Source organism: Leucoraja erinacea, chromosome 7 (assembly GCF_028641065.1).
Source record: "Leucoraja erinacea ecotype New England chromosome 7, Leri_hhj_1, whole genome shotgun sequence".
In the NCBI taxonomy this organism is placed as follows: Eukaryota; Metazoa; Chordata; class Chondrichthyes; order Rajiformes; family Rajidae; genus Leucoraja; species Leucoraja erinaceus.
This window is the reverse complement of record NC_073383.1, coordinates 21,820,600-21,834,008: the sequence shown is the minus strand read 5'-3', so window position 1 is coordinate 21,834,008 and position 13,409 is coordinate 21,820,600. Positions and strand designations below refer to the sequence as shown.

At 44.0% G+C, this 13,409-nt stretch overlaps 1 protein-coding gene across 2 annotated transcripts in view; it reads right to left on the bottom strand.

Annotated features, from left to right (window-relative positions):
- Positions 1-13,097, bottom strand: part of lnpa (limb and neural patterns a) — a 99,924-nt gene extending 86,827 nt beyond the window's left edge. For both annotated transcript variants that reach the window (XM_055637926.1, XM_055637927.1), the window contains exons 1-2: positions 12,953-13,097; positions 11,535-11,633 (exon numbers count right to left, since the gene is read on the bottom strand). In XM_055637926.1, the coding sequence (XP_055493901.1) occupies positions 11,535-11,561 (27 nt within the window). In that variant the 5' untranslated portion in view covers positions 11,562-11,633; positions 12,953-13,097. The remainder of the gene's footprint in view (positions 1-11,534; positions 11,634-12,952) is intronic.
- Positions 13,098-13,409: the final 312 nt, after the last annotated feature.

The window sequence follows — 13,409 nt, the reverse complement described above, 5'->3', positions numbered from 1 at the left end:
AAAAATAAATAATAAGGACATCATCAATACACAAATTAAAGATAGAAATCGTTCCAAAGACACAAAATCAAAAAATCAAAAAACACAATGTGAAGAGAGAGCAGCGGCAGCTAAAGCGCGCCAGCGTCCACTCTCCCTTCCGACAGCCATCTTGGACTCAGACTAACATGTTAACTTACACACAAAAAATCACAAGGCACAAAGTCCAGTCCCCAACCCCAGTTCATCCAAAGTCAGGCCTATTGAGGCCACCGCTATTCCCTCGACGGAGGCCCGTTGTTCCTGGCCTTTCTGGCCGGGTGGTGTTGCCCCGGCGTCGGAAGAGTCCTCACAGCGGCTGGGCCACCTGGAACGGCCGCTTCCTAGGCAGGGCCGCACCGGGTTGGAGCTCCCAATGTTAAGGTTGGCGCCGCCCGCTCCGCAGACCCGCAGGTGTTGATCTCGGCGGTCACATCTCACTGGAGCTCCAGCGCGTCCATCCAGCGTGGCGACCCATGCAAGGCATCGCCCGCTCCGCAATAGTGCTCCAGCGCTGTGCCGCCACCGAAGCCGAGGTGCTGGGCGGTCCCCGCCAGGAAACGGTGCTCCATGCCCGCTGGTAGGCCACGAGGAAGGGTCGACGGGCAGCCCGGAGAAAAAAGCTGCCTCACTGACCAGGTAGGGACCTAGAAGTATAATTACCCCCTACCCCCCACATTAAGAAGTCCATTTCTCCAACAAGAAGAACAAGACTTACTAAAAACTTTAAAAAAAAAAAAGAATTAAACGGACGGCTGCTGGATAGCAGCCGTTCCCCAAGATGGCTCCTCCTCCCAGTTCACCCAGTGAGGCTAGATGGGTGAAGGTGTGACACAATAAGGGGATGATCATCTTGTTGAGAGTGTGCTTATCACCCCCCCAAATAGTCCATGCGAATTAGAAGACCAAATAAGCCAAAAGATTGCAGACAGCTGCAAGACAAGCAAGGTTGTTGTAGTAGGGGATTTAAAACTTTCCCAATATAGACTGGGATTGTCACAGTGCCAAGGGTTTCGACAGGATAGAATTTGTCAAATGTGTTCAGGAAAGTTTCCTCAGAGAGGCTTGATCTACTCTTTGGTAATTAGGAAGGACAAGTGACTGAAGTATCGATGGACGAGCATTTTGGGACCAGGGACCACTGCTCTATTAGCTTTAAAATAGTCATGGATAAAGGACAGGGCGGGCCAACAATAATATTTTGAATTGGGGCAAGGCCAACTTTCGGTATTCGACAGGAACTTGCTAAAGTTTATCGAAGCAGGTTGTTTGGTAACAGGTTTAGGCAGCTAGGATAAAGTGTATCCCTAGAGGAGTTTCTAGAAGTGAGCAGCAGACCCAAAAAGGATACCAGGAGGGAATAAAAGGGAGCAGTAGATAGTTCTGGCAGATAATATGAAGGAAAATCGAAAATGCTTTTATAAGTATACTAGGCCAAGTGCAGACCCGTTGGGTCTGCTCTCCCAACGCAGCCGTTCCCTACCCGTTGCCCTCACGGGAGACGTGGTCCTCCAACTGAAGCTGTTCCCGAACATAAGATTCCAGCACTCAGCAGTGCGGCTGTTTTTAAATGGCGTCTTTGAGGCGAGAGGCGGGTGCCAGCAGCCGTTATGGTCGCTGGCCAGCAGGAGGCGACAAAATGAGTGAGGGGGGGGGAGGGGAAAGAAGGATTTTATTAAAAATGTGTACATAAACACAACGAAATTTAATGAGGAGTGGATACTTGGAATGAAAAGTGAAATCTCTACCGAAATGGAAAACATCTCGGCGTTTCTGGGTCTGGTGTTGGCGTAGCAACGAATCAAAGGCTGGCACCCACAAGTCAGGCAGAAACACGCACACACAGCCAGCCAGCCACAGAGTTTTAATATTATATAGATAGATATAGATATAGATTAGATAAAGTACACTACTAGAATGGGGATAATGCCCCCTCAGTAATCAAAGGAGTCATCTGTATGTGGAGCGACGGGAGATGGGCAAGGTCCTCAATGATTATTTCTCCTCTGATTTTACTGTGGAAAAAGACATGAAGACTGGGGAACATGGGACAGTAAATGGAGATGTCTTAAGGATAGTCCGTATTAGTCGAGGAGGTGCTGGACACCCTTACGCACATGAAGGTAGATAAATTTCCCAGTTTGATCAGTTATACAAGGACACTGTAGGAAGCTATAGAAAAAATGACCAGCAGCCTGGCGAAGATATCCAAATCATCATTAGACATGGGTGAGGTGCCAGGAGACTGGAGTGTGGCTAATGTTTTGCCTCCATTTAAGAAGTGCTTAAAGAAAAAGCCTTAGAACTATAGACCATTGAGCCCATCATCTGTGCTGAGCAAATTACTGCAGAGTATTCTGAAGGATATATGGTTTTTACACCATTACACTGTTCTTAACAAAAATCTACAAAATCTACCCATCATATGAAACATTGTCATGAATATTTAATGTATAAATAAACTTCATATGGCCCCCTCATGCATATATGTTTTGATAATGATCATGGGAAATATCTTCAATACCAGGAGAAAAATACAGTAACATGTCTGGTATTCCGCCTAGCAAAGATTCCGTAACGGTCGTTGTGCTTGGTGTCCATTGTCACAACGACCGTTATCGGGGTCAGTACCTCCGTAAGTTAAATCAAGGAGGCATCAAACCTCTAATGCTTTTCAAAAACCCAACGATCCTATGGTAGTAGCGATTTTTGGGCGAGTTCATTATTTTCTTCTTATTTTCCAATTTAATATAACATCGTGGTGTCAAAAACGCAACGAAAAAGGAGCAAAACTGCCCTTTCCAAATCCAGTGCATACATTGATGCTCTTGCAATTGTATTCTAATGCTATTGTAACACAATATATCTGATACCATTTAATCGACTGTTAGGGTATTACGTAATGCAGCTAAACTCAATTGCAATACTACTATTTTGTAATTGCTTCTGATATGTCAAGCCAATATGCAAGATACACTCACCAGCTCCAGATCTTGGAAAAGGACTGTATGCTACAAACAAGCCAACACGAAGTTTCAGCAATTAACCTTTAGCTAAGCCACTCTTTAGACCAATACAAGGGCATATTGAATCACTGCTGCTACTTTTAGGGGAAATAAACATGCAAGAAACAGTGACCTTTATGGAATAGCTTCTTGGTTATGTACAACATAGGAGGCTCCTCCCTCCACAAGACAAGTTTCATTTTGAAATCTGCTAGACAGCTTGCCAAACTTACCATAGATCTGATATCAAAATCTATTTCTTCAGGCAATCACTTATACAAAACCGTGATCACTTCTCTTTACACCTCTGACCCATTTTAACTTTTCAAAATGCTGCAATTTGGGTCAACTCTTTCCACCATAAGAAAAATCCATGCCTAGTTAGTTTCTTAAAAGCAAACTCGATGTTTAAATTACTGCTAAAAGGAGCACAATCTCATTCCAATTTTCGTGTTTGGGAACCATCGTGTCCTAATTGAAACAGATAAGAAGCACTTCAGCGTAAAAACAGTGCCCCTTTCTATATTCCTCAAAATGCAAATCAATAAACCAAATTCTCAACAACATTATGAACATCTGACAGCTATAACAAACAATTTTTACCCTTTCGTAAAGTTTCACTAATGAGACGGTTGTCAGCAAACACTCAACACCACATTTACTAACAAGTTCTGTGAGGCCTGATCCTCGAGCAGTAAAGTGGCCAAGAGGTGTTGACATTTTCTCACAGGTCAGCACCCCAATGGCAGAGAGTCATTTCATGTTCTGTCATCTCTCTCGCTTTTCACCTTCAGAGAAAAAACATTCATCCTTACACATCTCGCTGGCCGATGGCACAATTGAGGCCAAACGGTTGTTCACTTCTCTCATCTTTTGATGAATGCGTGTTTCTGTAAGATTAATTTTCAAGGCATCATTTTGGAATTTCTTCTTACTGTCTTTGACATCACTAATACAGTGTGAACTGTATTATTTGGTTAGATTAAAATCTGGCATCCCCGAGCAATGCCCAGCCCGGTGGTTAATTTCAATGGAATCTCAATGGATCAATGAGAATGCTAGCATTAGTATGGAAAACTTCTTGCTTGATGCCTGGGATATTCTGGAGGCATCATTGATGCAGGGCACTCGCTTAACTTTTTTTCCCTGTTGCCAGCTGGGCAACCTAGGCAGCTTTTTAGGTTGCCAAATGATAGTTTAGGTGGCCATTTAAGACGGCTTGCATGACACGTACGATAATGTGCTCGGACGAAGTGCGTAGTTACCAGTCAGAATTATGGTCAATGAAGTATTCACATATTAAACATATTAACCAATCAAGACATAATAGGGAATACTGTATAACCGTTTAAGGGAATACTGTATAACCTTCAAGAAAAATTTATTCCTATGAAGAAAAAAAGGGGTAAGGGTAAGAACAGTCAGCCATGGCTCAGTAAAACTATAAAGGATAGTATTCGGCTGAAGGCAAGGGCATATAAGGTAGCCAGAGATAGTGGGAGGGTAGAGGATTGGGAAGCATTTAAAGGTCAGCAAAAAATAACTAAGAGATTAATTAAGACGGGGAAAATAGACTATGAAAGGAATTTAGCGAACAACATAAAAACTAATAGTAAGAGTTTTTATAGCTATATAAAAAGAAAAAGGGTGGCTAAGGTGAACGTTGGTCCATTGGAGGGTGAGACTGGAGAGTTGTTGGTGGGGAACATGGAAATGGCAAAGGCATTAAACGAGTATTTTGTATCAGTCTTCACCATAGAAGACACAAAAAATATTCCAACGCTGGATAAACAGGGGGCGGTAGGAATGGAGGAGCTAAATACTATTAAGATCACCAAGGAGGTGGTATTAGGGAAATTAATGAGACTGAAGGAGGATAAATCCCCTGGGCCTGATGGATTACATCCAAGGGTCTTGAGGGAGATAGCGGTGGGGATTGTGGATGCATTGGTGATAATTTTCCAAAACTCCCTGGAGGCAGGAACGGTCCCAGTGGATTGGAAAATGGCCAATGTAACACCTATATTTAAAAAAGGAAGTAAACAGAAGGCGGGTAACTATAGACCGGTTAGTCTAACATCGGTGGTGGGTAAAATGTTAGAGACAATTATTAAAGAAACACTAACGGGGCACTTGGATAAACATGACTTCATCGGACAGAACCAGCATGGTTTTGTGAAGGGGAAGTCCTGTTTAACGAATCTGCTCGAATTCTTTGAGGAAGTAACAACCCGGGTGGATAAAGGGGAACCAGTGGATGTGGTATACTTGGACTTCCAAAAGGCTTTTGACAAGGTGCCACATAAGAGACTATTGCTAAAAATAAAAAATTATGGGATTGGGGGTAATATATTAGCATGGGTAGAGGATTGGCTAACAAATAGGAAGCAGAGAGTGGGGATAAATGGTTCATACTCGGGATGGCAACCGGTAACTAGCGGGGTTCCGCAAGGGTCGGTGCTGGGACCCCAGTTGTTCACAATTTATATAAATGATTTGGAGGAGGGAACCAAGTGTAATATATCAAAATTTGCGGACGATACAAAAATGGGAGGAAAAGTAGGGGATGAGGAGGATAGGAAGAGTCTGCAAAAGGATATAGATAAGCTAGGTGAGTGGGCAACAACTTGGCAGATGAAATTTAATACTAATAAATGTGAAGTCATTCACTTTGGGAAAAAAAATGATAGGGCAAGTTATTTTCTAAATGAGGAGGAGCTGCGTTGTAATGCAATGCAAAGGGATCTAGGGGTATTAGTACATGAATCACTGAAAGTTAGTATGCAGGTGCAGCAAGCAATTAGGAAGGCCAATGGAGTTTTGGCCTTTATTGCTAGGGGGATTGAGTATAAAAACACGGAGGTCTTGCTGCAGCTGTACACAGTATTAGTGAGACCACATTTGGAATACTGTGTACAGTTCTGGGGTCCATACTTAAGAAAGGATGTACTAGCCCTGGAGGCAGTGCAGCGAAGGTTTACAAGATTAATTCCTGCAATGAGGGGATTGACATATGAGGAAAGGTTAAGTAGGCTGGAACTCTTTGGAGTTTAGAAGAATGAGAGGCGATCTCATTGAAACATATAAGATCGTGAGGGGCCTTGATCAGGTGGATGCACCGAGGATGTTCCCAATGATCGGGGAAACTAGAACTAGGGGACAGTTGCAGAATAAGGGGGGGCTCTTTTAAAACTGAGATGAGGAAGAACTTCTTCACCCAGAGGGTGGTTAATTTATGGAATTCACTGCCCCAGGGAGCAGTGGAAGCAGAAACTTTAAATATATTTAAGACTAAAATAGATGGTTTTTTAGCTGCCAAGGGGATAAGGGGCTACGGGGAGAGGGCAGGGATATGGACCTAGGTATGGTTAGTATAGTAAGACCTGAGTGATCTCCTGGACAAGTGTCGATCGCCTGGATTGGGGTCGGAGAGGAATTTCCCTGTTTTTTTTCCCGAATTGGACCTGGGTTTTTATCCGTTTTTTTGCCTCCCCCAGGAGATCACGAGGTTCTTGGGGTGGAGAGGGGTGATAGAGGTATAAAGGGGAGGGTAGTGTCTTGTGTTCTGTGTCTTGTGTCTACTGTTTGTGGTAAGTGTGTCTGTTTAGTGTTCAGCCATGAGCGAATGGCGGTGCGGGCTCGACGGACCTGGTGGTCTACTCTCGCACCTACTTTCTATGTTTCTATGTCTATGTTTCTATAATATATACCACAATGACATGCAGCAACATCACAATACAGTATCTCATCTCTTTTTACACGTTGCAATGAATGCAATTTCCATTATTTCTTTCCACTTCCAAACAAAATTTTGGTTGGATTATTCAGCGTATGATTAACCTCGGTGAGACCCAGTGCAGGTTTGGCGATCGCTTCGCACAACATCTACACTCAGTTCGCAATAACCAACCTGACCTCCCGGTGGCTCAGCACTTCAACTCCCCCTCTCATTCCAAATCCGACCTTTCTGACCTGGGCCTCCTCCATGGCCAGAGTGAGGCCCACCGCAAATTGGAGGAACAGCACCTCATATTTTGCTTGGGTAGTTTACACCCCAGCGGTATGAACATTGGCTTCTCCAATTTCAGGTAGTCCTTGCTTTCTCCCTCCTTTCCCTCCCATTCCCAGCTCTCCTGCAATCTGCCTCTTCCTTTCTTTTTCCCGACCCCCCCCCGACATCAGTCTGAAGAAGGGTCTCGACCCGAAACGTCGCCTATTCCTTCGCTCCACAGATGCCGTCTCACCCGCTGATTTTCTCCAGCTTTGTCTACCAACGGGATCCCACCCCTGGCCACATCTTCCCATCTCCTCCCCTGTCGGCTTTCCGCAGAGACCGCTCCCTCCGTAACTCCCTGGTCAATTTGTCCCTTCCCACCCAAACCACCCCCTCTCCTGGCACATTCCCTTGCAACCGCAGGAAATGCTACACTTGTCGCTTTACCTCCCCCCTGGACTCCATTCAAGGACCCAAGCCGTCTTTCCAGGTACAGCAGAGGTTCACCTGCACCTCCTCCAACCTCATCTATTGCATTCGCTGCTCTAGGTGTCAGCTGCTCTACATTAGTGAGACCAAGCGTAGACTTGGCGATCGCTTCGCCCAACACCACCGCTCGGTTCGCAATAACCAACCTGACCTCCCGGTGGCTCAGCACTTCAACTCCCCCTCCCGTTCCAAATCCGACCTTTCTGTCCTAGGGGGTCCTCCATGGCCAGAGTGAGGCCCACTGTAAATTGGAAGAGCAGCACCTCATATTTTGCTTGGGCAAAAATATGAAAATTGACTTCTCCAATTTCAGGTAGTCCCTGCTTTCTCCTCCGCTTCCCAGCTCTCCCTCAGCCCACTGTCTCTGCCTCTTCCTTTCTTCTTCCCACCCCCCCCCCCCCACCCCACACCAGCACATCAGTCTGAAGAAGGGTCTCGACCCGAAACGTTGCTTATTTCCCTCGCCCCATAGATGCTGCCTCACCCGCTGAGTATCTCCAGCATTTTTGTCTACCCATTCACACAAGTTCTGTTATCCCACTTTCCTCACCCACTCCCTACACATTAGGGGCAATTTTACAGACAGGTTAACCTACAAAGCCAATGCGTCTTTGGGATGTGGGAGGAAACCTACACGCAGGGAGAATGTGCAAATTCAACACAGACAGTGCCCGAGGACAGGATCGAACACAGATCTCTGGCGCGTGAGGCAGCAAGTCCACCAGCTGTGCCACTATATTTTATTTTCCAACACGCAAAAAATTATACATTGATAACTTTGGTTACTAAAAAAAAACTATCCATTTTCAGTCTTAAATCTCTAAGTGACGCTATGTCCCCCTTTACAGCTACTGTACGTTTTAATTCAGTTCAAGCCTATGGGACAGTACATTGGCCATAAAGTTGCTGCCTAAAATTGCCAGAAACCCGGAATTGATCCTGAATATTGGTGCTGTCTGTATGGAGTTTGCTCCTTTACCCTTTGATGGCATGGGTTTTCTCTGGGTGCTCTTGTTTCCTTCCACATTCCAAAGGTGTGCAGGAACCTTTTTTAGACCCAACCTAAAAGGTAATATTTCCCTTTTTTCCAGAGATTCTGTCTGACCTGTTGAGTTACTCCAGCTTTTTGTGTCTATCTTCAGTTTAAACCAGCATCTGCAGTTCCTAACACACAATACTATACGATAGAACTTTATTAATCCCAGGAGGAAAATGTGTGTGTGTGTGTGTGTGTGTGTGTGTGTGTGTGTGTGTGTGGTTATACATTCATATATAAATGTAAACTTTTTTGTTTTCTCGTTATAACATTGTTTACAGAGTACTATGTTTACATATTCCGTTGTACTGCTGCAAGAATGTCATTGTTCTAATCGGGACGTGAGAGAAGAAAACACTCTTGACTCTTGACTTGCGTCGCTAATGTGTGGGATAGAACTAGTGTACGGGTGATCGGTGGTCAGCGTGGACTCGGTGGGCCGAAGGGCCTGTTTCCACTCTGTATCTTTAAATTAAACTAAAACACTAAAACCAGAGGAAATCTAAGGAAGGGTCTCTACCCGAAACGTCACCCAATTTCTTCTATCCAGAGTTGCTGGCTGTTCCATGGAGTTCCCCCGCACAATTAAAGCATGGAATAGTCTTCACCCTACTATTGGTACCCAACCAGACGTAATTAAATTTAAGGTAGTTATTTTTCCCCCCCCCAAGAACCCTTTTTTGCTTAAGTCCAAGTCAAGAATCAAGAGAGTTTTATTATCATGTGTCCCAGAAGCTAGTGATTCTGCGTTGGTTTTCAACGGTCGCCGTTAGGCGGCAACCAGACAGCAATGGCGGCCAGATCTCCCACAATGCAAAGGGAAGGAGAAAGTGGCCGACGCCGACCAGTTGCCGTGGCAGTGCGCATGTACAGGGCGGCAGATGATGTGCTGGCGTGGTTGTGCGCATGTGGAGGGAGAGGATGTGCAGGTTGCGGCTGTGTGCATGTGTAAGGTGGCCTGGCTTTTAGGTTGCCTGACTGGACTGTAGGTTGCCATTGGCAACCGGGCAACCGCTAATTTCGAGCCCTGTTGATGCCTGATTTGGTGATACCTCACCAGACTCGAAAGGTACTCGGCATATCAGACAGGTTTCCATGAAACATTGGAGCAGAATTAGGCCATTCAGCTCATTGAGTCTACTCTATTTATGTTTCCTGCTCAATCCCAGTCCCCAGAGAAAAGAAATAGGTGATGTTTCGGTTCGAGACCCTTCTTCTCGACCCGAACCATCACCTATACCTTTTCTCCAGAGATGCTGCCTGGCCCGCTGAGTTACTCCAGCTTTTTGTGCCTGTTGTTTAAACCAGAAAAGGAATAAGTTACGTTTCGAGACCCTTCTTCAGACTGAGAGTCAGGAGAAAGGGAAACAAGAGATCATCGTCTATATCTCTCGTTTCTCTCTCCCGACTTTCAGTTTGAAAAAGGATCTCGCCCGAAACGTCATCTATTCCTTTTCTCCGGAGATGCTGTCTGACCCGCTGAGTTACTCCAGCTTTGTATGTCTATCATCAGTTTAAACCAGCATCTTCAGTTCCTCCCAACACATTCTCCCCAGAAACCTTTGACGTTTTTGCTAATCAACAAACCTATCAAATCTCTGCCTTAAATATACCCAATGTCTTGGCCTCCACAGCCATCTGTGGCAATGTATTCCACAGATTCACCATCCTCTGGCTGAAGAAATTTCTCCTTATCTCTATTTTGGTATATCCCTGTATTCTCTGTGTGCCCTCTTGTTCTAGACACTCCAATGATTGGTAACATCCTTTCCATGGCAACTGTATCTAGTCCTTTCATTAGCTGGTCAGTTTCAAAGAGATAACCCTCATCCTTCCAAAGAGATCATTCGTAGAGATTAGGTTTCAGGACTGTTATAAACCTGGAGCTTAATTTCCTTTTATAGGCCACAAACAGTGAGAATGCAGAGGAAGCATTGAATTGCAATTGCAAGTACAATGAAATGCATGCTGAATTTGATGTTAGCATTTTGCTGACTCTCAAAGTACTAATTGTCTCCACGGCCAATGCCTCAATAATAATTTATGATATATCAAATACAAGGCCTGCAGCATGCTGACAGAACATCTTTGCGTTAACAACATCAATCAAGAATCCTAAGCTATATGCAGTTTTGCTCGAAATGATCCCAAACATTATCTTCAGTGTGTGGAAGGATGGCAAAACCATGATGGTTTCATTGAAATTTCAGGTTTTGACCCAGAGGTTAAAGAGCCATTCATCCATTCTTTATTGGATGTCAATTCAAACGAGGACAGTCTCCAAAGAAGGCAAGAATAATTCACGGGAAGGTGGAGAACAAGATTAGGAAAATAAAAACACTTTTTAAACCCCCAAATTGTATGATGAACAGATCCATCTTCCAGTCAATAGAGAGAATGGTGAGAGTCAACCGATTGCAAAGAAAGCTTCAGACCCAAGTAAATATTGGGGGGTATTCATTTATAGCCAGCCCCAATGTATTTATCAAATGAATGAAGACCATATACAGTCACTGATTCCTGCCATCCCCTCCCAATTTTTCTCCTGGATTTAACAGGCAATAAAGATCATGTCATGCTGCAAGATGGTCTAATATTAATTGAAATTCCAAAAGGATTTACTAACTTGGAAGTTAATTTATTTATTTTCCCAGATAATCTTGACAGCATTAGTTCCTCTTTGAAAAAGGGGAAGTAAGAGGTTATGGGCAATACTTGTTTCCTGCAGTAAAGCGCAAGGAAATACCTTTATAATTTCAGCAATCTGATTTATCTTCTTTTTAAAGATTACAAACATGTTGCCTTTAATAAGGCAAGAACTTTTAAACACAAACTTACATTTTCATTACAGATTCATTACATTTGAAACCTTGCCACAGTTTTCACTTTTCAAAAGCACGAGATGCTTAGATTACAAAAATACATTCCCACAGTTTGCACTAAAGCTCACTGTTCATATACAATTTGAACCATTGTGTAATTGCTCACTTACCCTCCAATAAGAAAGCATTGCTCCCATTTTGGTTTACTCAAATTGATATCAATTTGGATAATCTGATCAATTTATCGGGATGCACAAGCAACTCAAGATCTGCAAAAATAGCAAATTCATATATCAAAATAGAATCAGATATATTGTATATCTATATTTAAAATGATAGTCCACATAATATTATACCTATAGCTACCACATTCTGAAATTTCATTTTGATAAGGCACCAAGTGTTAAAAATGCAGCCTCAGGTAATGTATGCACATTATTCAAATACAATGTTGTCAAATATAAATAAGTATAATTCAAAATGATAGGAGGGGTGGGAGATTGTAACCCTCACGTAGTCCACCCCGTTTCGACTAATGCAATCAACCTGACATGCACAAACAGATAGAAAAAGTTGACCTACAACTTTAGGCCGTGCACGCCATACGCAAGAAGAATAGGATAGGAAATGTATTAGCTTTATTTAAAATGTCACCCTATTTCAAGACTATAAAGAACAAACATTAATTTATATAGTTCCTTAAAGTAGTTCAAATTACTTTAAGTGCTTTTGAAGTTTTCTACATGCAGAGCAGTACAACAGCCAATATAATAACATTCAGTGTGTAAGAAGGAACTGCAGATGCCAGTTTAAATCAAAGATAGACACAAAAAGTTGGAATAACTCAGCGGGCCAGACAGCATCCCTGGAGAGAAGGAATGGGTGAAGTTTCAGGTCGAGACCCTTCTTCAGCCATTCAGGTCAGATGAACAGCAATCATATGACGTTAATTGCGAGATTAAACCTAGCAAGAACGCCAGAGAAACTCACTTACTCTCAAAAAGTGTCATGTAGTAGTTTCAAATCGCCTGAAAGAATCGACGATTTAATGTATTTATAATGCGTTTAATTTAATGATCAATAAAATGAAGCTGACATAAAAGAGTATAGCACGGGAAGAGGCCTATCGGCCCGCAATGCAATGTCTGTGCTGGACATGTTGCTAAATTAGGGAAACTCCTCTGCCTGCATGTTATCCATATCCCTCAGTTCCCTGACAACTAGTAATAATTCCAAACGGTGCAGTGCATTCAGGAAAACTGCTTACATCAATCTGCAAATACACACGGAGCCTAAAAGCATATATCACAGCCGGAGAGCTGTATATTTTAATGGGAAACGTCTACAGGTCTGGAGGCCCGTGCAATGTTGCACCAGTGTCCGGGCACCCTCTCTCCTGCAGCGTCTCTATTGCTGATCATGTGAAAACTAAGCTGCAAACCCAGGCCCTGCCCGGAAAAGCGAATGTCTCGGCCCAGGCCTACTCTACTCGCCTGTAGAGGCGACAGTGATAAAAGAGCAGCGCTCACGGCCCTTCATGCTGTCGAGCCTGAGGAGTGAGGCCGCCGCTGTGGAGCAGCAAACTCACCTGGAACTGGAACCGGCTTCCCCCGCCCGCAGCCAGCAGCGCTGCCGACCGACCGACCCACAGAGACAGACCGAGCAGCCGAGCGAGCGAGCGACCAAGCAGCCGCATGGCGCAGGCAGATCAACAGCCAGCCAGAGCGCCGCGACCTTTCACCCGCACGCCGCCCACACGTGACGCCCGCCAGTGCGCTTGGACAAAGCGCTGCAGTCAGGGTAAGGCAACTGTGCAAGAGAAGACAAACTCACTGATACCAACCTCTTATATCAGCTGCAAAAGCACAGTAGTTCCAAAAATCAACCTTTTGTTTTGTTTTTTTTTCAGATTACAAAATTAATGCATTCTTTTTTTTTAAATAGAAATAAGGAACTGCAGTTGCTGGTTTACACAAAAGGACAGAGTGCAGAGTGCTGGTGTAGCTCTGCGGGTCAGGCAGCATCTCTGGAGAACATGGATAGGT